The following is a 27,228-nucleotide window of genomic DNA, read 5'->3' as shown; positions in this document are numbered from 1 at the left end:
AATAAAAATATCTTTAAATTATATATAGCTAAAAATCTTTTATTAAATATAGAATTTTAGTTACTGCTTTGAATTATTATATTTTTTTTAGCTAAAAATACACTTATTTTTGTTATAGTATTCATATTACAATTTTGAACAAAATTACATTTATTATATTAATATGAATCTTTATCTAACATCACAAGATAAAATGCAGATTTTGTTTGTTTTCATTTTTTATATTACTATTAAAAATTAATAGTTAGATGTGAATATAAAAATATTTCATGAGTTTATATTGTAGTACACTTCTTGGCAGACATATTTGAATCATAAATACATCAAATTGACTTCAATATAATATAAAAATTTTAAATCAAAATTTCTGTCAATCATAATTTTATGTTTTACTTGTAAACAGTGCTTAAATTGAAGTACCGCTAATTTGGCTAATTTATTTAGGAACTTTAATCATTATCAATGCACTTAAAAGTACACTTGTGTTTTTAATTTCAAAAATTTTATTTAAGATCAAAGCAGTTGCGACAGTAGTGTTCTGAAAATTTTCAGACCTGAGGCAATAATACCTAAAATCGATTAAAAATTCAAATATCTAAATAAATGAGTAATTTATAGTTACACTGAATTGTCTATAACAAGAAAACGGTTAACAAAATTCAGTTCTATCTATTAATTATTTACATGGTAAAAAAATTGTAATTAATTATAAAGTATTTTAAATGTATAAAATATACATTTTTTAAATACTTGTTTTTATACTCAATTACTTTTATCACCTACTGAAATTCAAATAAATATTTTTAATACTTTGTAAAGTAAGTAACTTTAACTTAAATACCTTGAAAAGTATCTTTTACTAGTCTAGATCAAACAATTATTAAAGTCACTACTTACTGGACTATACGATTAACAGTGACATCATTTGAGTATTTAAGTGTTAAAATTTAAATATTTAGTCTTGCCAATTGTTTTTTCTGATAGGTTGCTTAATCCAAATGTAATACGCATGTATTTTATGTATGAGTGGGGTTGAATTTATTAAGGTTGATTATATATGTTTAATACTTTATTAAATTCAAAAGTTGGAAGTTGAAAGTAGCTTTTATCATGCATACCAATAATTAACCAATACACATTATCTCAATACATATTAAATTATACGCATTATATTTTTAATAATATATTTTAATTTTTAAATATCAGCTGTCATCGTGTTTGTAAATCTTATGGCAGGCTAATAAGGCACAGCAAAAAATAGGTATTAACTATTAAGCCTACACTCTGTCATCACGAAAGCTCAAATAACGCTCTTCGGCCCTGCAATTAGGTTTTATTGAAATGTATTACAATTCACAAATCGTTACAATTAAAATTTCAAATTACCGCTAAATACTTGGAACAAGGTACATTGTGTTATGTTCCATAGAAATTTGTTACGTTTTCCATCGTCCTTGGAACGCATCATACCGCGCGTCTGTTCATGTACCCGCCATTCTAACCATGGATGGAGGTGCGTGTACAAGCCGGGTGACACCAACAACAATTGTGTAGTGTGTACCATTCTCTCCTCTCAGTACCCATTTGTGATCTCCATTTTTACTGCAATTGCTTAACGTTTACAGACTTACAGTGTACCTCTCCAATTTTGTATGTGATTTACAGGTTTTGACGCCGTTTTTTTGAGAGTGTTAAGCCGGCCTTTTAGTAATTGGTTTCCAGTTAATTCCTTGCTAAGTTTTGCTGGTGTTTCTTCGTTTATTTTTTCTTTTGCTCACCATATTTACTTTTGTTGTTCTGTCTTGCGTTTCGTTTCCGGGTGATTAGAGTTCAACGTTCAACAGTAAAGTTGTATAACGTAGTGTTTGCGACAGATACTCAGAATCGACGCCGTCGGTTCCTACGTCCATATTTCGACCAGTCAATAGCAACGATGGCTTCCAATGCTTCGATCCGAAGTGTCATAGTCAGCCCAACCGAAATGTGCCGCGTTTGCCTAAGCGAAATGCGCCAAGTGTTCATCGACGTGCTGGGGCCCAACGAGCCCTTACTTGCTCAGTTTGTCAATGAATACTATAAGGTGGAGGTGAGTAGTTGTTTACGGTGATCATATTTATTTTTTAATTGTTTCCTGTAATCCTATTGTGTTATTCCTTTTGTTTTAAAGTTTATAACATTTATGATACAAACCATTGGCTGCAAGAGAAAACTACTAATTTTTGTACAGCCTTGGTTATCATGTATAAGTGTATTTGATATTATTCCTCTATGGATGACATTTTGAGACTTTTGTGATGTTTTTTTTTTTTGCACAAGATCACTCCTTATTTATATTTTATCTTAAGTTTATGTTATTACGACATTTATTGTTTGGTTGATGTGCATTGCACTCTGAGTACCTATCTACTACAGAACTAGCTGGTAATAGTAGTAACGAAGTCAGGCAAGTTCATTAACTTTTTAACTAGTTTAAGTTAGGTTATCTTAAAAAAAATTATTTAGCTTTATTTTTAATTCTTTTAATGATACTCAAACATTTTTCTCATTAAAAGGAAAATGATTAGTTAATACTATTATTAATATTTTTAATTCTAATTAAAAGATTGGTTTTGTCTAAACCAGTGTTTCTCAACTTGAAGTATGTGATATGATCTCAAGGGGTACCTTTTTTTTTTTTTATTAAGAAAGAAAATTTACAATCTGTACACAATAATTACAATGAGCAAATTTGATATTAACATAAAACAAAATTACATGAATAACATGATGAGGAAGATACCCAATGGTAACAACTCTTTTACTAATTTAATAGGTCTCTACACCATTTGCGTTTTAGTCGTCTGCTAGCGGGTTTTTTGAGAGGGTGAGGGTGAGGGTGAGGGTGGACATGTGAGATATTAAAGTGTTGCTATGCGTGCTTAGATTTTGGTGAAAACGTTTGTACATTGTTGTAACTAGTTCAGTGGTAGTTATTTTTAAGTCATTATGTAAGGTGGAGTTTAAAACAAACCAGGGAGCTTTGGTAACTAATCTTAGCACAATTGATTGAAAAGCCTGAATTGGCCTTATGTTCAAGGGCTTGGCCAGACCCCAGATTGCCATTCCATAAGACCAGACTGGTCTTATGATTGACCTATATATAATAAATTTATTTTGGAGTTAAGAAGATGAAGTCTATTGTTCGCAGATTTTCTTTTTTCTTTTAGGTGGGGGCCCCAGGTTAGTTTTTTATCAAGTGTTATACTTAAGTACTTAATTTTGGTTCGGACAGGGATGGAGACGTTGTTCAGAATTAATGGAGGGCACTCGCGGGGAGATTGTTTTAAAGTGAAAGTAACTTGCACAGATTTATCTGTATTTATTTTAATTTTCCAGTTTTTGGCCCATTCGTCTATTTTATTAGCATGGTCTTAAAGTGCAGCTGAAGCTAGGTTAGGATTTGAACTGGAGGAAAGAATAGCTGTGTCATCAGCGTATGTTGCAAGAAGGGTGTTACAAGATTGAGGGATATCGGCTGTAAATACATTGTATAGATCAGGGGATAAATCACTGCCCTGCTGGACTCCATTATACATTGAGTGAGTAGATGAGAAATCATTACCCTGTCGTACGACAAACGAACAATTTTTCAGATAAGATTTGATGGTACTTTTCTGTTTTTCCTACTACTGCAACTCTCAATTCTGTTATCTCGATTACCTCGCCGATGCCGCGACTACCGGACTACAGTTTGCTCGATTATCTGTTGCCGCTGTTGCCAACAGTTGTATTATTTTAAAATAATCTGTTGTTGTATTTATTAATTTTAAAATAACTATGAATTTGTGGAATTTACCAAACTGTAACTGTGATAATTTATTTATATTTATTTAGTATCGTAATTTGACGTTTTGTGATAATTTTGATGATTTTATGTTTTATACTATAACTCTCCACTACTGTGACAATTTATGTGATTACTGATAATAAACGTTATACTAATTTACATTAAAATATAAATGGCAATTTATGACGTGTATTATGTATTAAAATACAAAGTATCTGGATAGTACTATAGTAGTCGAGATAACAAAATTGAGAGTCGTAGTAGTAGGGATAACAGAAAAGTACCGATTTGATAATAAGATAAGTAGGTAGCTGTCATGAAGAGTTTTAATTTGTATAGTAAGCCTTCATGCCAAACTCTATCAAACGCTTGGGCAATATCTAAAAACAATTTGGAGCAGTATTCTTTGTTCTCTAGAGCAGTTGAGACTTCGTCAGTAAGACGATGAACTTGATGAATTGTTGAGTGCCTATTTTGAAAACCAAACTGATTATTTGGTATGATTTGGTTATTTTGAAGGATGGGACGTAATCTTTTCAGAAGGGCCTTTTCGAAAAGTTTACCAAGAACTGGAAGTAAACTTATGGGGTGGTAAGATGAAGATAAGTGTTAGGTTTATTTGGTTTAGGTACAAATATAATGACAGCAAATTTCCAAATGTTTAGGAAGTTAGACAATCTTAGCATAGAATTGTATATGTGAATGAGCAATGTTAAAGTTTTGAGAGATAGGTTTTTTAAAATTTTGTTTGTTATGAGATCATTTCCAGGTGCCTTGCCGGAAGGTAATTTTTTAATTAGGTATATACTGAATTTTGCCAGAAGAGATAGGTTTTGCAGGTAACAAAATAGGTTGCGGAGTTGATAGAAATTGTTGAATTTCGATAATTGAATTGTTTTCGGGAACAATGCACGAATGAGGCTTAAATGTTTCAGCTAATTGAGAAGCAAAAATATTTGCTTTGTCTTTATCAGTAATAGCAAGAGTAATAACTAGTTGACCGTTCACATGTTAGAGAGGTGGGATTTTTTCTGTGTGTTTGGTGAGCCTTTTAGTTGCTTTTCAAAGAGAGCTGTTGTTTGGTTGCAAAGATTTCATGTATAATTGAAACTGTTCAGATTTGTGTATATGTAGTTTGTATTTCAAAAGATTTGTTAAAAAATTTTAATTTTTCTTATGACTAGGCAACCTTGTACTTTGTCATTTGGCATGAACTTGACGTTTGTTAATTATTAGCTGTTTTATGTCAGCAGGTATGCTTTTGGAAGAATTTAAGATGTGTGGGTTAGTAGGTGATGTAGCTGTAATGGCTGATAGTTGGATTGTTCGAATGATACCTTCGGCGGCATTGTCTATGTCGGAATGAGTCTTAAGTGCTACTTTTAGATTAATATTTTGGCCCCGATTAAATTTGAATTTGTCCCAGTCAATTGGTCCATTAGTTGAGGAAGGTCTAGAGGTTAATAGTACGTCACCAGTTATTGATAAAAGTATTGGAGAATGGTCATTTGATAGATCACAGATGTTTTTAATGGAGGTATTTATGTGATTTGGAATATTGGAAATAAAGAAATCGAGTGTTTCGAGCAACCTATTAGCATGTGTTGGTCAGTATGTAGGGTTAGGTGGGGAAATGAATGATAGATGATTTTTGATTAAAGATCTATGGAGAGCAGAACCTTTTTGGTTAGAAGTTCTGCTTCCCCAAAGAGAGTGTTTGGAGTTGAAGTCACCACCAGCTATGAATGAATGAATGATCTAACAGTTGAAAAAACCTATTTAAATCCTCGGAAGTCAATTTTGTAACGGGGTGGGCAGTAGATAGAGGCAATTTTAATTGGTACATTTTTTATTTGTATAGAAATAATTGTTGCTTGTATATGAGGTTCTTGAAAGCCAAGTAGTTCATGGTGTTTTATATCAGAAGAAATAAGTATAGCGAAGCCTGCATGAGCAGAACCATCAGGATGGTCGGTTTTGTATAATGAGTAGCCAGGTATGTTAAAGTTTGTGTTTTGGGTGAAATGAGTTACTATAATGAGGGCTACAAAGGGGTACCTATGTTAAAATAAAATTGACAAATAGCAGAAAATGTTGGAATTTGTTAATTTAAAACGATTCGTTCAAAAATATTCATAGTATATTATTGAAAATGAAATCTATGTCATTAATTAAAATTTAACCGTCAACTAATCTAATTGATATGAGTATAGAATATAACATAGAATTGTTTGTTACTTTTTATTTAAATATTTTAAAATTAGTTATGTGAAAAAGTTTAAAAATTATAATGAAGGGTACAATCTAACAAAATATTAAACTTAGGGGTACGAAACAAAAAAAATGTTGAGAACTGCTGATTTAGACAATTCAGGTGACCATAACAGTTATAATTAGGGCTCGGAACTTAATGCACTTAAAAAGTACTGAATATGCATACACTTATGTTTTATTTTTACACACATTTTTATTTTCAAAAATATTTTATAAAATATATACATGAAAAAAGTAAAGTAATAAAAATAATTCTTATTTTTAATTTTAAATCATAATTTAAACAAAAAAAAAAAATATAATAATATTAAAATGCCTTTAAAAATGTTCCTTGAATAAAATTAATGTATTTATAGAATTTTTTTCAAGTTTTATTTATATACCTTAAATACATAAATAAAAATTATAAAAATCTTTAATAAATTTTAAAAAGTATTTTAATTAAAATGTATTAGATATAATTTTGTTCCCTTTATACCTTCAAAAGTGTTTCATTGGACTACTAAACTTTTTTTGATATCTTTGAAATTGAAAGATTGCTGATTATCCACGAGCTAAGTTTTGTACTATGAAAAACTACATTTAAAGTCAGTTGACGTAATTGGCGCATATTTGAAGTAAGTAATATTGTGTCACCGTCAAATCATTAGGAAGACCTTCCATTAAAGTTTCTTATCCACTTTATATTTTAGAAATACTAAGTATTGTTTTAAATCTGCTATTTTTCTCCAATACATTATTGAATTTTTGAAACACCACAATACTGATTTCAGCCTCAGAGTCGTTTAGTTTATTTTTAACACATTTAACTATAGACAATGCTTCGGATAGTGAAATATTTTGTGTTTCAAGTTTCATAATATATTCTGGTATAAATCCAAAATTTGAATGTATGTATGCTAAATTCCATTTTGGGTTTTTGAATTAGTTGTTGAACTTCTCTAACAGATAGGGCATCTTCAGCATTTAGACTTAGTAATACTCTATGTATATCTTTGTAATATTTGTAGGAATAAGAAACAGCTATTATCCATATATCTCATCTGGTTAATATTAGCTCTGGTGGAAGTTATATAGTTAGTGCTTCACTTTTAAATACTATAACATGTGCAGGAGCCTTTAAAAACACCTGTTTAACCCTAGAAATAAGTTTATCAACTTTTTTAAATTTTTCCTGTATGTTTTCGGCTACTCTATGGATACCGTATGCAAGACATGACGTTAAGTGTATTGTTTTAGAGTACAGAGATTGAAGTGTTAGCCCAGCTTTTACCATGTATAGTGCAGCATCGGTCACAAACAATAGAACGTCATCGTGACAAATTCTGTTTGATCAGAGAACGAAGATTTAATGATCAAAAAGTTTTATTATTGTTAAATAATTTGCATTTTTCAGAACTTTGGTTGTTAGCAAATAAGTTTTTCCTATTATAAAGTTAGCTACTTATCTTCCCTCAAAGTCGATTGTTTCATCGATTGACACCCATATTTTATTTTATTTTAACTTTTTCTCTTATATTTTTTATAGTTTCTTCGTATTTGTCACTGACATAGTTTTTGCATAAAACCGAGTCACTAGGAATTTCTCTTGATGTATACTTTTCTAAAAATGATTTTAATTGAGGATTATTTGTTTTGTAAACTGGTATGTTTGCTGACAATAATGCTTTACACAAATCGTATGAGAATAAACTTTTTTATGGAGTATTAGTTACTAGTTGTTGAATTTCAGAATTTGTGTTTTTTTTTTTTTTTCTAATAGCTGCTCATTTGTATTTTTCAGTGTTTATGTATTAGTCACTACAAGTTTTCAATCACTATTAACCTTCACTTCGCATAACTTACAAAATAAAATACTACTGTCGGTTTTAAATGATTTGTCGCAGATTGTTTAGTTTTCGGCATAATAAAATAAATATAATATATTAATACATGTAATTGAAATAAGGACATGTAGAACTACAGATAAATAACACTGATGTGTAAGTTGTAATTGACAATAATATTTTGGTGGTAGATATATTTATGCTATCAACCCATAACAATAATCATTGAATTATTTTAGTATTTATAGAAAATCAACGTATTTTGATAGCAGCTATTTCTATTTTTATATTTATTTTTAGATAAAGCTAGCTGTAGTTATAAATTTATAATTTATAAATATGTATATATTATATTAATCAAAAACATTGTTGTAATGCTAAATGGAAATTTGAAAAATAAGATACCAGAATATTCTAATAAATTCTCTCAATATCAATGTATTTATTTTTTTATTTAAAAATGTTAATACTTAATAGTCATAAATTATTAAATATGCTCTAAAAAATTGTAAAATTGAAAAATCACCAAATACAGTAGAACCTCTAACCTGTCACCTTCAGGACTGGGGGTGTGGTCGGAACGCGAAAAAAGTTGAAATATCAGAATATATAGAATACAAGATTATATCAAAAATTTATTATATTTTACATTACTTAGAAAAAAAGTCAGTTATAGATTTTTGTTTAGCAAATGACATTCTAGACTTACTGCAATATTCCAAAATACGCACACTGATAGAAACGATACGAGAGAGGTCGGAGTACTTAAGCGGACACTTGATTAGGGAAATATTAAACTAACAATTAATTTTATATAATATCTTCTATAAAGTAGAAAATCCAAATTGTATTTTTAAACTACATAGTATTCATATCAATAGTATTATGGTCTGATTAACCAGAGCGGTGGACTATCTGCGGGCAGATGAGAGGAGTTTTACTGTATGCAAAAAAATGCACTATAAATTGTTGATATGTTTTTTTGCAGTGTCTTAGAATGAAATTCTAGCTCACTTAGTAATAACTCTAATGGTTAAAAAAAAAAAAACATGCAAATGCAACAACTTCCGAGCCCTAGTAAAAATGCTTTTATTACTACGCTTGTATAATTATGAATTTACAATTATAATATTATTTGATTTTAATAAAAAAAAATTACCAAAAGTCAATGCAATAAATATATATTTCTTGTACAAAATATTACAAATAGTTTTTATATACAATTTTAATTTTAACATTATACCGAGATTATGCCTAACTAAATTAAGTTATAATTACTTATATAAAGAAATAACCAAGTTATTTTCTAACATTTAATTTTTAACCGTTTAAAGCTTTTAACTTAACTTTCAACTTATTAATTAATTACTGCCCAGCTTTGAGTGTTAGTATTGGGTTGTTGAGTCCTTAAGAAAAATTATTTATTTAAATTTATTGTTTCCTTGCAGTATTGTCTAAGTAGCATGGCATCTAGAGCTTTGCTTGATATTTGATGTTAAAGAAACTATCTTTACTCAATATATAGTTGCATTCTACTAAAATTGTGTGTCCATACATTTAGTGTTAAAAAGATTTATGGTTTATAGGACATCGGTTAGTACAAAATATTGGTTAGCACTACTGAAATCTTATAACCCACAACATACTTAATATTATGCAATTATTATATGTAAAGGAAACATTGTTATGATTGCGATGTTGTTATAGTAGTGTTGAATGAATTGTGTATTCTTTGTATAGATAATAGAAATTTAATTTTTCTAATAAAATAAAACATTAAAACTAATATCTTAAAAAATTAAAAGTAATAAACATTAATAGCAATATTGGTGGATCTTAAATAGAGTTATGTTATAATTAATATTATTTCCATCTACCAAAAAGAAATCAAAGTTTATATTTTTTTGAATCATACCATTTATAAATTAGTAGTATAAACAGCATGAGTGCGATACAAATAATAAAATAATATCTTTATTTGTTGAAGAAATCATCCAATGACAGTTCTTAGGCTGATGTTTATTTTATTTATATTTATTTACAGCATATCTTAGAAGTCTTGTATCACTCTTATTATCTTAAAGGCAAATTAATATATATTAATAAACATTTATTTCTAATTTAGTTTTTAAATTTTTAAGATAGTCGTTATTTTAATTACTTATACTAGGATTTAGTAAGGTAATATTGAATTATTTATTGATTTTCTAATTTTATTAAACAAATTGTACATATTATGTTATATGAATTTAACTTAATATGTGATTTCAACGAACAACAGATTAAAGAGCGCATCAAATGTTAATCCATCACTAAGGCTAGGTTCACATGAAGAGCGTTAACATTAGACGCGCGTTAACAATTATTAATGCAACTGTATTAAAACGCGCGTTTACAGCTTTCTGGCGCGTTACAACGCGTTAATTCGCGTTGTCATTCATTCTGTGTAAATTTTCTAAACGCGCATTTGGCTAACACGCGTTTAACGCCTCTCATGTGAACTAGCCCTAACATTCCTAAAAATGTAGTTGTCTATAAAATGTTCTCTATGTTATTGATACATAGAGGGTAAAGTAAGCATCTGTTCATAGAATGTTACAAAAAGACAAATTAAAGCAAAATAAATCCCAATTAGTACAATAGTTAACTGCAGGTGATGAAGAAAGGTATTTACAATTATGTGATTGAGCACTACCTAGAGAAACAAGTAATTTGTTTTTAAAAACCATCCCTTGTTCCATTTGAAATTAATTAAAGATTCATGTCTTGCTAACATATCTATTATTCTTTAAAAAATCAAAAAATTAATTTGTTTTAATTACGTTAATTTTAATTTGATTTTAACATTAAAAACTAAATTTAAACATTTTAATTTGTCATAAACTTATTGTGTTTGAATATTAACTTCTTTAATATGTTATTATGTGGATGATAGGATAGATTTTTTTTTTTGTGGAATTGAGGATTTCATGTGTACTAATGTATTTTTGTCATTTCTTCTACCATGAGTATGTGCAAATCAGTATGTAAGGAATCATTTGAGACATAGTGAGAACGTTGGCGATGAGATGAAGTAGTTTTGATTGGACAATTAGAATCTTTTTAGTATTTGATGTTTTGACTGAACTCCATAGATGAATCCCATGTTAGTTTGAAGAGTATGTAATACAATATATGGATATTTTAAATTTTACGTTGGATTCACCTGTCATTGCCTTAGAAAATTTATAAAATCACATACATTCAATGGATAACTGATTTACAAAATGGTGCTTTAAAGTTAATTCAAACAAATTTATACATAAAACATTTACTTTCAGGTTTGTCCACCTTATAATATTACCTTATACAGAATCCCAATCACCTCTGTAGTCAAGTAATTCGGTCTCATGTTAGATCAAAGGCTATCCTAGGCCTCTCAGATTAAATTAAAAGCCGACTTTAAATAACTAACTAAGATTTCTAAAAACTCTGTTACTTATTAATAAACACTCTTCTCTTAATGTTAAACTGCTTATGTATAAATCTCTGGTTAAACCTATCTTGCTCTATGGAATTCAGCTATTGGAAAACGCAAAAAAGTCAAATTTAAACAAAATACAAATGTTTCAAAATATTTCAATAAGGAAGCTATCAAATGCCCCTCCTTACGTATCAAACCACACACTCCGAGCAGATCTAAATCTTTAAATGAAGAAGCCAAGCCCACTTTAAAGGGTTTAGCCAGAATAACAACTCTTACAAATTCTCTAATCAAAAACCTAGCATCTATCACAATACCCAAAACTCCCCCAAGGCATCTTAAGTGTAAGTGGTGTCGAGATCTCTCATGTAACTATCATATGCTAAACTTCTCAACTAAAGTCTCACTATTAGAAGATGGCTTCTTTCTTCAAAATATAATCATGTTATTTTTTACTCTTAGTCTTTATGTTTATTGTGTCGATTAATATAGATTGTATATTACTTGTTATAAATATATAATAATGTGAACATATGAGATATATTAATGTGAGCTTAGATTTTGGTAGAAACATTAGTACATTATTTTTTTTTGTTAGTTCAGTGGTAATGTTTATGTTTAGGTCATTGTATAAGGAATGATTTGAAACGTACCATAGAGTGTGGGTTAGTAGCCTCTGCATAATTGATTGAAACGCTTAGATTGATCTGATGTTTGAAGGTTTAGCAAGACCTCAGATAGCGATTCCATAAAATCAGACAGGTCTTATGATTGATTTATATATAAGTAGTTTGTTTTGAAGTGGTATTTTGGAGTTGAGAAGATAGAGTCTATTGTTTGCTAATTTTCTTTTTTCTTTTAAGTGAGAAATCTTTTATGTTAGTCTTTTGTCCAGTATTATGCCTAAGTATTTTATTTCTGTTTTGCCAGGGATGAGGATGTTGTTCGTGAAAATGACTTGTACAGATATTTCAGTATTTATTTTTGTTTTTCATTTTTTTGTTTATTTGTCGATTTTATTTGCTTGATCCTAAAATGCTTTTGAAATTTGGTTGGGACTTGAATTGGAAGCAAAAATAGCAGTATGATTGGCGTATGTGGAAAAAAAGGTGTAAATGGATTGGGAGATATCAGCTGTAAAATCATTGTATAGATCAGTAAAGCTAAGTCACTACCTTGTAGAATTCTAGCATAAATTGGGTGGGTAGATGATAGATTGTTACCCTATTGTATGACAAAGAATTTATCTTCTTGATAAAATTTTAAAATAAGATATTAGCAGGCATGAAGAGTTTTAGTTTATATAGTAAGTCTCCATGCCAGACTCTGTCAAGATTTAAGCAATATCTAAAAAAAGTCTAGAACAATATTCTTGTTTTCAAAGAGCAGTTGAAATTTCGTCAGTTAGTTGACAAACTTGGTGTACCTAGTATAGAGTGCCTATTGTGAAATACAAATTGATTATTTATTAGTTATTATAGAGTTTTAAAATTCTTGCATAACACTTTTAACCCTTCATATGTTAGTGACACAAATAAAAACCATTGTTATTTATATGGTAAATATATATAATTATTTTATTGATTCGGATACTCGTTCAGATATTATTTAGACTGACATGTATAGAAGCTATTTGTTAAATCATCAAATACCGTATTATCAAACTTTTTTAAAATAAATGTTATGTGTTAAATAAAAATTTATAAGTATAACAAAAATAACATGGTTTTTATATACTACTATCTATGACATAAACGTGTTAAACTCAGTTCAAGTAGAATTATCAAAAATGGTTTTGCTTATATGTGTCTCTTCAATGGTGACTTATAATATAGTTGTCACAATTGTTATATTTGTTGAATTCGAAGTTTAAATCTATGCCTTAAAAGGTTAAATGAAACTGTTTGATTAAAAATAGTACAAACAATATGAAACATATACTAATAATAAGTTGAAAATAGACATCATATACTTATAATCTTATAAATGTATCCTATATTAGGTATTTTTGTTGGTGATTTATTAATTGCTAATTGGCTCTCCAAATATTTTTTGATAATCACTTGATATTTAAGTACTAAATAGTGAATAATATCTTCAAATTGTAAATTATAACCATTAAGAGTATCCTCTTGCGGTATCTTTATCATACAAACTTAAAGCATAGCAAATTGTTCAAACTGAATTTAACTCAGTTATGTTTTATATTAAAGTTAATTTACCTATTATCAAATTTAAAAATAAGAAAATAAACTAGTAAATTTTATAGACTTGTTTTTATATTTTTATTTTAAAGTGAATTTTAAGCATTTTAAAGTGTATAAAAAATTAAAAACTCATTTTAAAATAAAAATATAAATAAAGCCTACAAGGTAATATTTTTACTTCTAAATTATACCTAATGAGTGATGAATTCACTATTGTATTAAACATCTAAGGGTTAAACAGATTATTCAGAATGAAAAATTTGCTGTGTTATGCTCCTCTTAATCAACAGTTTCTTAAAGATTTTTTTTTTAAAGGATCTATCAGGATGATAGTCTGTTTGGTGTGTTTAATAAAACTAACTTGGATAATTTAATTAGAAATGTTATTTCAAATATTAGGTTTCATTTTGTTCGTTCTAATATTATTTATTATTTGTATAAATTTGGTTCATTATATTATAGCCTGGGAAGTTTAGATATTATTTTTATTATTTAAGTATGCATTCTTGTTTATTGGTATTTGTAATTTTATTTTAGTTAGATGAACTTTTTTTCATCAATATTTAATTTTGATGAATTTTTAGTTTAAGTAATATTTTTATATATTATTATCAAGTACCTATTGAATTCATATAATTTTTGGTACTATACAAATTTAGTAGTCATTTATACATTTACTACAATTTTCTATAATAATAATGTGTTTGATTATTTAATAAATAATATTTTATATTACTTATTTTGAAAAAAAATAATTACATAATTACGTCTTTTATTTTTGACTAATTTGTCAATACAAATAACTCATTGTCAAAACACTCCAGGTATTAAATACTAAAGATAAGATTATATAAAAAAAAAAAAAAAAATCATACAATCAATGACTACCTAATTTAATTTTAATTTTAATTAGTAAATGCAGTTGGTTGTCTCATGTAAAAGTAACCTTAGACAGCAACTTATATTTTCTGGTCCCAGTCTGACTATACTTTGATTAAGAGGACGTCGTACCCGCATATGTTATCTCCGTCTTACAAATGCGTAACATAGCAAATATTACGTTCAGAAGATCACGGTTAACTCCTTTAATTTAAAAATTAGAGTGAATTGACCTCTTTTGAAGTTTAAAAGTGAGATTATTATCTAGGGCATCTCATAGGCTTTTTATTATATTTTAATTTTAAAACAAGTTATGAGTATTTTAAAATTGTAAATTGCTTGCACGTCTTAAAACACACATAACTCGCTTTAAAATTAAAATATAATAAAAAGCCTATGAGATGCCCTAGATAATAATCTCACTTTTAAATTTCAAAAGAGGTCAATTCATTCTAATTTTCAAGCTGAAGGAGCTAAACGTGATCTTCTGAGAGTACTATTTGCCATGTTACGCATTTGTAAGACGGAGACAACATAATGCGGGTATGACGTCCTCTTAAATCAAATTTTGCTCTCAGTTTTAATTTTTTGACAATGTTGAAATATTATGTAATACTTTTGAGAGACTGGCACTCTAATTACATTAACCATACCAATTACCTTGATTGCTTACAAAATTAGTAATAAGCCCCTATAATATTAGTCAAAATATAGATATCTCATAATATAATTGTATTGAGATACTAGATACTCGATACAATTGTTTTTAAGATACGTTTCTAAGAAGATATTGCCCAACCCTAATTATTTCTGTATTCTCTCTATTGTTGATCCAATATTATCAAAAGTAATTAAATAGTCCTCTACAAGATAACTAGTTTGTTGTTTTAAAAAATAATTAAATATTTACTAAATGTATTTTAAACAGTAAATTTCTGAGTATTACAATAAAGTAAGACTGCATCTAGTTCCCGTAGAATATAGATATCTAATATAGGCATAGAGCCATAGATGTATGGTAAAAACTTAAAATCCCATTCAATATTAGACTAGAGCCTCAAGGAAATCACCTGTAACTACTCAATTATTCGCAAAATAAATATTAATTATGATAGTAAAAATCAGAATTGTTGATAATTTTAAATTAATTAAATTATGGTATTTATAAATTTAAATTTATTGCGCCTTTTACACGCATTATAGTATTGTACTAAAACAGTCACAGTTGGTAGATAGATAGGTGAGTGAAAATAATCGTAAAAAATAAATTTTTCAAAGTATTGCATTTTATATATTGCAATACTTGATACTTTATATAATGGTATTAAGATACTAGATACTGTCCAACCCTGGTTACATACTACTAAAACATAAATCTACATATTCTGCAAGATAGACCAAAAATTCAGTTTTTTTAGAATTGGCGACAAATCTAAAAAGAATAAATAGAAATCTAAGCCAAAACTATTTTTTAAATAAATATAATTAATGAAAGAGTTTTATCATTTCAAATTATTTAAGACTTGTGCTAAATTATAAGATTTTCATTCAATTTTTTATTAAAAACATTGAGTAATAAGAAATCACTTTGAATTCATAAGTTTTTCAAAATTGTTTATACTATAACAAACCCATAATCAATAAAATACAATTTTTTATACATTTAATATTGGATGATAGGTATCATCTGAATTATAAATAGTACTTGTGCAATATGCTACCTACTATAAAATGCTACTTACCAAAAAATTTTATAAGTAAACTTAACCATATTTTTGATATTCTTTCAACATAATTCTATAAATAATAACATTTTTTTAATTTAGAACAATTACCAAATTTTGGCAGCAAGTTTCCCTCTTAAAGATAATTAATACATGTTTCCTCATTAGAAATCAAATGCCCACACAAATCGCACATGGATTTATTAATTTTATTATTTTAAAAAACTGCAACGAAAAAACACTTAAACAAACACAACACAGACTAAAATAATATATTATCTAAAAATAAGTTATCGTGGGTCTGGGTGGATAATTATTAGTTATCATAATGGCTATTTAGTTATAATTATGTACTATATTAAAAATTATTTTGGTAGAAACAGTACTACACGAGTACCTTATTTTATAGATATTGTCTAATTCATTGTTATAAGTAAGCCAAGAAGTAAATGTGTTGACAAACAAAAACAAATTTTTCAATTTTTTTAATTCTACTTAATGATCATATATTTAACTTGTATCTAGTAAAATAAGAAGTAAAAATATTAAAATTATCATTCAATTGAATAATGATTATACTAAAATACAAGTAAAAATACTATCTGACAAAAATATTAATTTTTAATGAAATTATTTTTAGATCAAAGGCGACGATATACAAACAGGCAAATCTACCAAGTTATGTCAACGTTGTATGGAAAATCTTGATGTTTGGCGAGGACACATCGATCAAGCTAAAGCGTGTCAAACGGTGGTGAATTATTTATCTGATAAAGTACGTTGATTTTAATTAAAGGTTAAGTATTGTAATCGATAGATATATTGGTTTATATAAAGCTTTTAATTACCTATGTGTTCCTAAGGTTATTTTTCCAACAAAACTCTTTAAGTGATGAATGTATACTACTTATGCGATTGAGTTTATTTTTATTTTAGTAGGCAGTGGTGTAAGTGTATACTGTGTAACTTGAAATTTAATGGCCTTTTGAGGTTTATGGAGATGAAAACCGTTATTTTTAAACACAAAAAATTAAAACACCAAATAGTGACGCTAAAAGCTAATTAAAAAAAAAAAAAATAATATAATTATTTTACTTTTTAAAAATGAACATTTTAAAGATATTTATTTTAATTAAAAATTAGTATTTTCTCAGTAATTTTTTTAATTTAAAATACCTATAAAAAAATTTTGACATTCCTTTGGAGTTTCAGTTTGAATACATCACTGTTGGTATCTTGGTTACATAAAAATAATACTTTGGTCATACCTACGGCAGACTGATTATCCACTTCATATTTTTATAATTCAGAATTTCAGCGCTACATACAATTACATACCAGTAGAGCAGTGGCTAAGTTTTAGTTTGTTTGTGAATCTTAAAGTGACCAGAGTAGATCTTGTAATTTAAAAGGTCACTGTAATAAATCTGTTAATTTGAATTTATTGCATTAAATGAAAAATTATTCTTAACGTTAGGTAGGTACATTCCGATAGACTATATTTTTGAGAACATTTTATGTATTTGTTGATATATTACAAGGAATTTATTTTTCTATAACATCAGATCTTATTAATAGTTAAATAGTAAATTTTATGAATTTTTAACTATTCTCTTAAAATTGCATAATATGCTTAGTAATGATATTTAAAATTCAGATTTTACTTTAAGATACTTTTTAGTTTTTAAATTTTTTTTTCCGTGACATTTTGGGGGAGGGCATCGCTCCTATACCCCACTTGTATTTGTCCCTGAGTAACATCTGTTTAACCCCATCAAGTTAACTATATTATATATTATGTACACCTTACGCACAAGTTGGTCGCATAGGTTACATATATTGAGTAGAATATAGTAAAGATCAACATGAAATTATTATATATCACATAATGTTGAATATTGTCACTGTTCATTTAAAATGTTTAAATCAAAAATGTTTTCCATTTTTGAACTAAGTAAAATATTGTATATAGTATCCTTCATCAAAACAGCTGTTTTTTGGGTTTGATGTTATGAATTAACAGAGTCAATATAATATAGGTATAATTTGAATACTCCCACAAATATAATAAAACCAGATAAACAATTTGCTTTAATTTTGAATGGTTAAATGGCTGTCATAATCAAAGATTTCTGATAATATTTATCACCAAAATAAATTGGACTTTAGTTATTGCTTTTTTGTTCTTATTAAATACAGAATTGTAAACATTGACCTTTTTATAAGAAGCCTGCCTCTTTTTATACTTTAAAACATATTATAGAAATCTGAAGTTTGTCTAGTTACCTATGTCATATATTTGATCTGTCATTGAATCCATAAAAAAGATTCTTGACAGTGGTGGTCAACCAATGCTTGTCTGTCACCTATATCAAGTCTTCCATCCATATGCCTTTTATTTAATAAAGCTATACCCTTGTGCACAATTTGGTCATTGAGATTTTTTTTTAATATGTATGGATTATAGATAGCTGATTTTCTATAATTAATTTTCAATATCTTTGCCCATATTTACAATTTTATCATTGATAACAACTAAACGGCTTTAAACTAGTATATAGGTCTATAATAAAATCCAATTTATTTATTTATTTTTGGTTATCGTCATATCACATTTCAATGAACAGTTTGTAAACGCAGACTTTTTTTTATTAGAATTCTGCTGTTTTACCAATTTTAACATTAAAAACAAATTTAATATACATATTTGTAGTTTATGTCTATGTATATTTATTGTTATGATTTTATTTGCCATAGAAATGTATATTATTTACTTCTTCATTCTAGACTATAAATAGAGAAGAGCCATCCTCATTAGTTCCAATAAGAGTGAATGAAAATGCATTAACATCCAGTGACAACATGATTCAATTTCCATCAGAATCTATTCAACAATCTAGATCAGCATCTATTCAACAAATTCTATCAAGAGGTATAGAGCCTATTCAACATGGATCAGATTTTCCATCCACTTCAAATTCAACAGAAATTATTCCATTCCCATCAACATCAACAGAAATTATTTCATTCCCATCAACATCAACAGAAATTATTCCATTCCCATCAACATCAACAGAAATTATTTCATTCCCATCAACATCAACAGAAATAACTCCAATCGCATCAACATCAACAGAAATAACTCCAATCGCATCAACATCAACAGAAATTATTTCATTCCCATCAACATCAACAGAAATTATTCCATTCCCATCAACATCAACAGAAATTATTCCATTCCCTTCAACATCAACAGAAATTTTCTCATCAACACCAATTTCAACTAGAATGGAACCAATCTGGTACTCTGGGATAAATGAAATAACAAATAATTCATTTCCATCACAACAAGTAGTTCTACCTAAACCTCTTAAGATAGAAACTGCTTGTGTATTTTGCTTTTACCAGTATAATGAAGTATCGACAAATGTGCATAGAAATATTCAGTTTTGTACTAAACATTCCAAACCCCATACCTGTCTAGTTAAAAATTGCAATACAGTTTTTCCCAGTAAAGAAATTTTTTTTACACATTACCGTCATCATTTAAATCTTGACATTAATACTTATTTGTGTCGCATTTGCTTGGGTATCATAGATTGTCCTAGAAGAACAATGACAAAAAATCATACTCACCAAAATGTAACAGATTTATTCAAGTGCTGTTCTACTAACTTTACAACAATGATTAAATTTGTTCTTCATAAACTTGTATATCATGATACAGTTGTGATCATGAGTAACACCCGATCACATAACTTAAAAAAAATGAATCAGAATGTTTTGTTTCCAACAAAATGCAAAATTGAACCGTTTGATGTAAAAGATGATGTTACTTTAACCAGCAAAGAAGAACAAGATAAGGTAAATAAAGTTGATAATGGAAGTTATCAGTGTTCAGATTGTACTTCTCAATTTTTTAAAACAGTGAAAGAATATGTTGAACATAGTAAGAGAAAACATAAAAATACATTGATGTTGAAAGAATCAGAAATACGATTATGCCCTCTGTGTGATAACAATTATTTCTTCAGTAAATTTGTTGAGCATATTGAAAACTGCACAAATACTATGAAAATTGGCGATAAGAATTTAAATTGTTATGGGTGTATTCATTGCAAATGTATTTTTACAAAGCTAACAGCAAGTCAATTTCGTAATCATGTTTTGTTCTGCAAAACATTTAGTATAGTTACTATTGATAACAAAGCTTATAAGAAATGTGTTAATTGTACTTTTCAAACTTGTGATGATAATTTGGCTTTAACACATGCATCCTCTAATTGTCTATATTTTCAATTGAAAATGAGATATGCATTGGGACCTGATGAAAAAAAGAAAGTCTTACAACGAATGGAATTTGATGAAGAAATTTCAAAACAACAAGTGGATAAGGATTGTACAGACAATGAAGCTACTTCTGATACTTCAAAAGTAAAGTGTGATACAAGTAGACAATATTTACTTAAATCATATAACTATTTTTGTAATAATTGCCATAATCTTTTCTTTGATAAACATACTTTTTTACATCATATGACTGTGCTAGGATTTAATTGCCGATCTAATACATTGGTCTACTGTCAAAGATGTCTAACTGACTTCAAAAGTGAAACAGATTTTATTAAGCATTTGCCTAATATGCCTAAAGCAGCACCTTTGATTTCAATAAAATCAGAAGAGATTGATTCGAATTCTAATAATACCGAAGATATTATTATAGAGAGTGTTATTGAGCATAGTAATCAAAATGGTAATGATGGTAACTATAGTTATGATGGTTACAATAGAAATGATGTCAAAGTGTTTGAAATGAATGGCAATAGATATTTTCAAGGACAAGGAGTTTCAGGTACTGATGTAAGAAGTAGTGTGCAATTTTCAGAACCAGGAGGTTCTAATGATTATACCGATCAAGAAATGGAATTTAACACCAACGACAATTACATGCAATGTGTAGTCGAAGAGAAACCAGATTTGAATCAAATAATGATGAATAATAGTATGCAATAACATGTGAAAATCACATAAATTCGATCATTTTAAAACTAAATTTAGTTTTTTACACCAAATTTTTTACTTAAATATTAGTACCTAATATTGTTATTAATATTGATTACATAATTTCTGTAATTCTTTTAAACAAGTAATCCTAATAGCTATTAACCTAAAAATTACCTATTCTATATTATTATTTTTTTCTTTTGAGGAGAAATATAGATTATATTAAATTTGTAGACCCACTATCATGACTGTAATTGTACAATTATTATGTAAGTAATGATAAAACTTATTCATTACTTAAAAATTACACTAGAACACTTTTTATATATTTTATTTATATACTTAGTTTTGTTTGTTGTTTTTAATGTTAAAACCTTAACATTAATTTAAAATATATTTTATGCTTCAAATAGCATACAATAATATTGATAAAAAGTTACTATATTTTAGTACATTATCTTAGACTGATTTGTTTTTTATTCATTCTTAATTTAAAGGATAACCTAAATATTTATTTATTGTCGTATATTATAAAATGTACTGCATTTAAATGTAATATTTGTTTATTATTATTATTATTTTTTTTTATTTTGCATACTTGATTAAGTGATAACTCAAAAGAATATGTATGCAGAATAGTTTATTTAATTTTGACTATAATTTTTTTATATACATATTATATGTACATATTTTACTTATTATTTATTTATGTTAAGACAAGTATGACTATTTTTAATTTAATTTAAACGTTTAAACTGATTTGACTTTATTTTTTAAGATGGTTCACTCTACTTTGTATATACCAAGCTTTTACATATGTAATATATAATATTTTTTCTTGATTTACTAGAAGTATCCCTTTATACTTTTTTTTTTGTTTTTTTTTTTCATATATTGATGTTTTCATATAAAAAAATACCATAAGATCTATTTTTTATAATAATTATTTGTCAGTAATCAGTGTAACTTAATATTAAATAATCATACTTATTTAATTATACTCTATTTAGTTAAAGATTGATTCATTTGGCCAGCCAAAGTTTGTCGAGTCTTACTATTTTACTGCTCCCACTATGATTTATGATTCTGTATTTGTGGTGACGGCACCGTCACTAAGATCAACAATAGCTGTCAAATAATTGTCAAATCAATGATTGAATGCATAGTGTTAGCTAAAGGGTCAGACAGTGATCCACGCTGCAGTCTCTGTTTATGAAAGCAGTTCAATCTCATTCTGAATAAAGAATAATGTATGTTAATTGTAATACTTTAATTTACCTGAAATGTCACGTGGATTAATTACATTTGTTTTCTCTAGTTTTAATTATATTACACACCATTTAAATTAAACTTTGTTCTTAAAAACTATTGTATGATATATATTTTAAGCTCTTTTTGTGTATAAAAAAAAACTATTCAATAATATAATTTATTATTTATTATTTTTTTTTTTATAACAAAACATTATCATTAAAATAAAGTTTTTCTTTTTGAAGTTCATAATATTATTTTAGAAAAATTTTCAAACAACTAAAATTACATTATTATATAATATATTATTATTTATTATTATGCCATATTTTAGATTTAATAATGTAAAAACAAAATTATAAAATACATGCTTATTGTGTAATATATATATATTTCTTTCATAATATATCAAAAAGCAAAAAATGAAAAATGGTCCTAAATCTTAAAACTGTTAAAACATACATTGTTGTTTGATTACAGTTAATTTTTCTTTACGCTATTTAGGTAACTTGTAACACCGAGAAATTGGTCAAGCCAATGTTTTACAAATAACTTAAACATAATTACTCCAAAATTATATACATTAGTAATAAATATTATGTTTGTATATAATATAATGTATAAGTCTAATAAAGATTTTAAATATTCAAAAACAATTTTTGTTTTGATATGGTTAAATACAGAAAAAATAGAGTGAAAATGTCTACTAATATAGAGGTTCAGCGTATATATTATATCATTACATAAGTATATGTAACTTAAGTAACATAAGTATATGTTGATAAAAAAAATTTTTTTCTGTCAAAAAAATATAAGCACTCTTACAGTATTAGTCGTATAAAGGTACCTAATTTTTTTCATTATTCTCACGTAATACAATCAAAATAATATCTCAAATTTATTACTTTGAACTTAATAAAAAGAAATAATAAATATCGATATTAAAATGACCGTTCTATTGTTTTTGACATGTCGCGTGTGCAGTGATTTTTATATATACCTATGAATATATACTGTTGGACAATAATTAATAAAGATCGTTTAATAGTTTGGGTAAGTTACATGGCCATTCTTCTCAAACGCGCCTTAATTACATTCACATGATTTTAATTACTGCCAACGATGTTAAACCCAATACCTATATTATAATTTTGATTTCGCTATAACGAAAGTTGAATTTTTATTGTGACAGATTGTCTTCGATTGATGACTTTTGAAAAGAGCTTGCAATAATAAAAATATTTGTGGGTGCGCGTTATTTGTTTATCGACATTGATGAAAAATACCTAAATTCAAAACAACGGTCGACCGCTGACGAAACACATAAATAATATATAATAAGTGTGTCATGGTTATTGAAAATAACAGAGGTACCTACCTAAGTGAGTTTTTTACGTTGAAAGCGTTCTCTGAATTGAGTAAAAAATATAAAAAATTGAACGACCAAACGAGTGCCTAAAGTTAGGTTTGTAGGAAAAAAGAGCTCGTCATGTTTATATTCTATGTTATGGTGAGTGCACGCGTGCGTTTAGTAGTGCTACGATGTGGCATCAAATATATCATCAATAATGTTGTGCATCGAGTTTGAGTCTGAGCGTATCACACACATAACGCAGATATTTATGAAATAGAAAAACGCGTACGATTATTATTGTGATAGGTTAAAAATATTGGTGCAAAATCTAGTTGGTTTTACACTAGAGTGGAAAATAAGAAGAAAAACGTTTAATATTATTGATCGATTGCTATCGATTATACATCATATAATATTTATTTTTAGTAGGTTTTTATGGGAACGAACAGTGTTTAAAATAAGAAAAATTGCACGACGTTTAATATCTATCGAGGAGTACCTATAGGTACCTTAATATTTTATCTTTTTGATATAGGTTAATTTTAATCTAAAACAAAAATTAAACACGTGATGGACCTTTTATTTCATCTACTTTTCGATTGTTATTAATTAAATATTATATTTTAACAGCAGTGCGTGTGCTCCACAACGTGTAAAGGCCACATATTAGGTACGTTGTTTTTTTTTTTTTAAGAAGGGGTATATATGTAATAATATATTCTAAAAATTGCACGTAGAAAATGTTAAACGGATGAAAATGTTGGGTCGATGGGAAATTATTTTCGATTGATATTTTAATTGTGTATCGTGCGGTTATTATTTCAATATAGTCATACTAATATAGTTAATATCACGATGATAAAATGGCAACGGTTGGTTTGAGTGTTTGTAAGTTTTATTGCATAATATTTATGTAGGTAGCTAATTTTTATATAGGCATCACACTATTCACACTATGAGATATTTCAAGCAATACAGGTGTACAATGAATTAAAATACATAGTTAATTATATTTTATTTTAGATTGTCTGTTATATTATGTAATATATTATTATTGTTATCGTGTTTCATCGTATAATAACATAACAAGTAAATTGGTAAAGAAAAAATTGTCCAAACTAAATATATGTATATAATATTTAATAGGTATATATTATTATATCAAATAAATTGAAAACGATTTTAATGGAAAATTGTCAGTCGCATTTTACGAGTGTTTAAATTTTTTTTTGGGGGGTAGGAGAGGTTAAAGTATCTTATACATTACGAAAGTCGGTCAACTAAAATTACAGTCATGTTTCTAGGTCATAAAAAACAGTCTTTTTTTTTAAAAAAAACATCTATTTTTAATTAAATTTATTGATTTCGAGGATGGGATTGAGAGGCAATAACATATATAATACGTAAATACAACAATACTATTTATAGGTAAGACGGTACCTATGTTTATCAGCGTAAAACATTTAACAACTGTTGTGGAGGAGGTACCTATTTCACGTTGGAAGACAATGGGACCAAAGCACTCTTAAATATAAGTTTTATTTTATATAACATATTAGGTATAAGACTATAGGTTCAAATGGTTCAATACTAAAGACTGCTGATTCGTTTAATTGGCGACATAACCGACGAGGGATCATCGTGTACACAAATATGTTTCGGAGAAAATAATAATAATACATAATTTACTATATTCAGGTACCTAATGTATAATAATAATTAATATTATATTATAATTATAACACGTTAGACAAACATTTCGGTCGAGTAGCAAAACGTTCAATATTTAGGTACTCGTGTAGGTATATATATAGGTAATCTCATATGACATATATATATATAATATACTATATTCATTAAAAAAAAATAAAGTGCAAAGTAAAAAATACAATTTTCGTTTCATATTATATATATAAATATATGCAAGTAGGTATACGTATATTATATACATATATATATATATATATATATATGCATTACATTTTTAGTATATGAAAAAAATGCCCTACGGCTTAAATTGTAATCACAAAAAAATATATATGTTTATAAATGTATTATTATTACTATGTATAATATATGTGTAGGTATATATTATATTATATTATATTATAATTAAATAAAAAAAAAAAGAAAAACTTACTAAAACGATAATTTTGCTACTTACAAAATAATAGTGTCTAACTCTAAAAAAAAAACCCAAGTATTTCATATAACTTTAATATGTATATAAAGAGTAAAAAAATACCAAATAAGTTAAAAAATTATAATAAAACATTTACTAAATAAAACTTTTAATTTAAAGCTTCAAAATTAAAAAAAAAATCGCATGCAATTTTTTAAATTGGATAATATTATATTTATCTATAGGTATAATGATGAAAAACAATAATAATGATTTTTTTTAAGTAAACCTCGATTTATGTTGCAAAATGCAAGTACAAGTTAATAACTGGCGAGATCCATCGATAAATTTTCCAGTATAACAATTTTTAAATTAAATTTTTCATAATATTGTCATAACAAAGTCACTACATTTCTACAAAAGGACATTTTTAAATAATATATTTAATTTTTACTTTACGTATTTCCTAGGCCGATTTTCAATATTATTACAAATATTATTTATGATTATTATTATTATATTATTATTAAACACCTATATGTATTTCACAATTATTGCAATAAGATTGTTCCTGTTCAGTTTTAAATATTACATGTTAGAGCAAGAAATTTAAAGAGAATAATCATGATTTCTAAAAATCAGGTAAAAGATAAAAATGTTAGGGAGATTCTATGTTTAGAAATATTTTAATATGAAAAACGAACTAATTTAGTTTAATATTATGATTTAATTTTTTTTTTTTTTTTTTTTGGTTTTTGTTTTTGTACCTATTTAGAACTGAATATTTGATGTTCACAGAACACATATTTGACATAATACATTAATGTAATGGATCACAAATCAATTGTTTAATCAAATATTCAAATAATATATTTCTATATAGTATACGTGTATATAATAAGTATAATATTAACTTATACGTAAAGAAATATCTTTAATTATTATCATCGGACTCTAGGTAAATTATATGTTTATATATAATGTACGTGTTATTATTATAATAAATTAAGGTCTAATCCTCTCATTGGTAAAAATATGTTATTTGTTAAAAAAAAACATCTCATTAAGTCTGTACGATAAGTCATAACTTGCTTAAAAAAAATAAATTTATATATGCGTTAATTTATAAATATTAAAAAGTTTTAGTCAAAAATAAGAAAAGGAAAATAGTGTAAAAAAAAACTAATAATAATACTTGTGGGTGATTAATCACATATTATAATAATGTATATCGATGTTATTAAAATTTTATTTATTTATTTTGTTATTATATATTTTATTTTATTTTTTCCAAAGAG

General features: G+C 26.8%; 1 protein-coding gene across 2 annotated transcripts; it reads left to right on the top strand.

Annotated features, from left to right (window-relative positions):
• The first annotated feature begins 1,495 nt into the window (after positions 1–1,495).
• Positions 1,496–21,446, top strand: LOC112594615. 2 transcript variants are annotated; one of them, XM_025339503.1, is made up of 4 exons: positions 1,496–2,086; positions 16,840–16,974; positions 18,987–19,187; positions 19,248–21,446. In XM_025339503.1, exons 1-4 carry the CDS (start codon positions 1,934–1,936, stop codon positions 21,210–21,212), a joined length of 2,454 nt encoding a protein of 817 aa, XP_025195288.1. In that variant the 5' UTR covers positions 1,496–1,933; the 3' UTR covers positions 21,213–21,446. The 2 variants fall into 2 exon arrangements, with proteins under 2 accessions (XP_025195288.1, XP_025195287.1); XM_025339502.1 differs by having other exon boundaries at positions 1,497–2,086; positions 18,987–21,446.
• The last annotated feature ends 5,782 nt before the right edge of the window (positions 21,447–27,228 follow it).

This window comes from Melanaphis sacchari, unplaced genomic scaffold (genome assembly GCF_002803265.2).
Source record: "Melanaphis sacchari strain LSU unplaced genomic scaffold, SCAv2.0 Contig23_pilon_pilon, whole genome shotgun sequence".
Lineage (NCBI taxonomy): Eukaryota > Metazoa > Arthropoda > Insecta > Hemiptera > Aphididae > Melanaphis > Melanaphis sacchari.
This window is presented reverse-complemented; position numbering and strand designations above follow the sequence as displayed.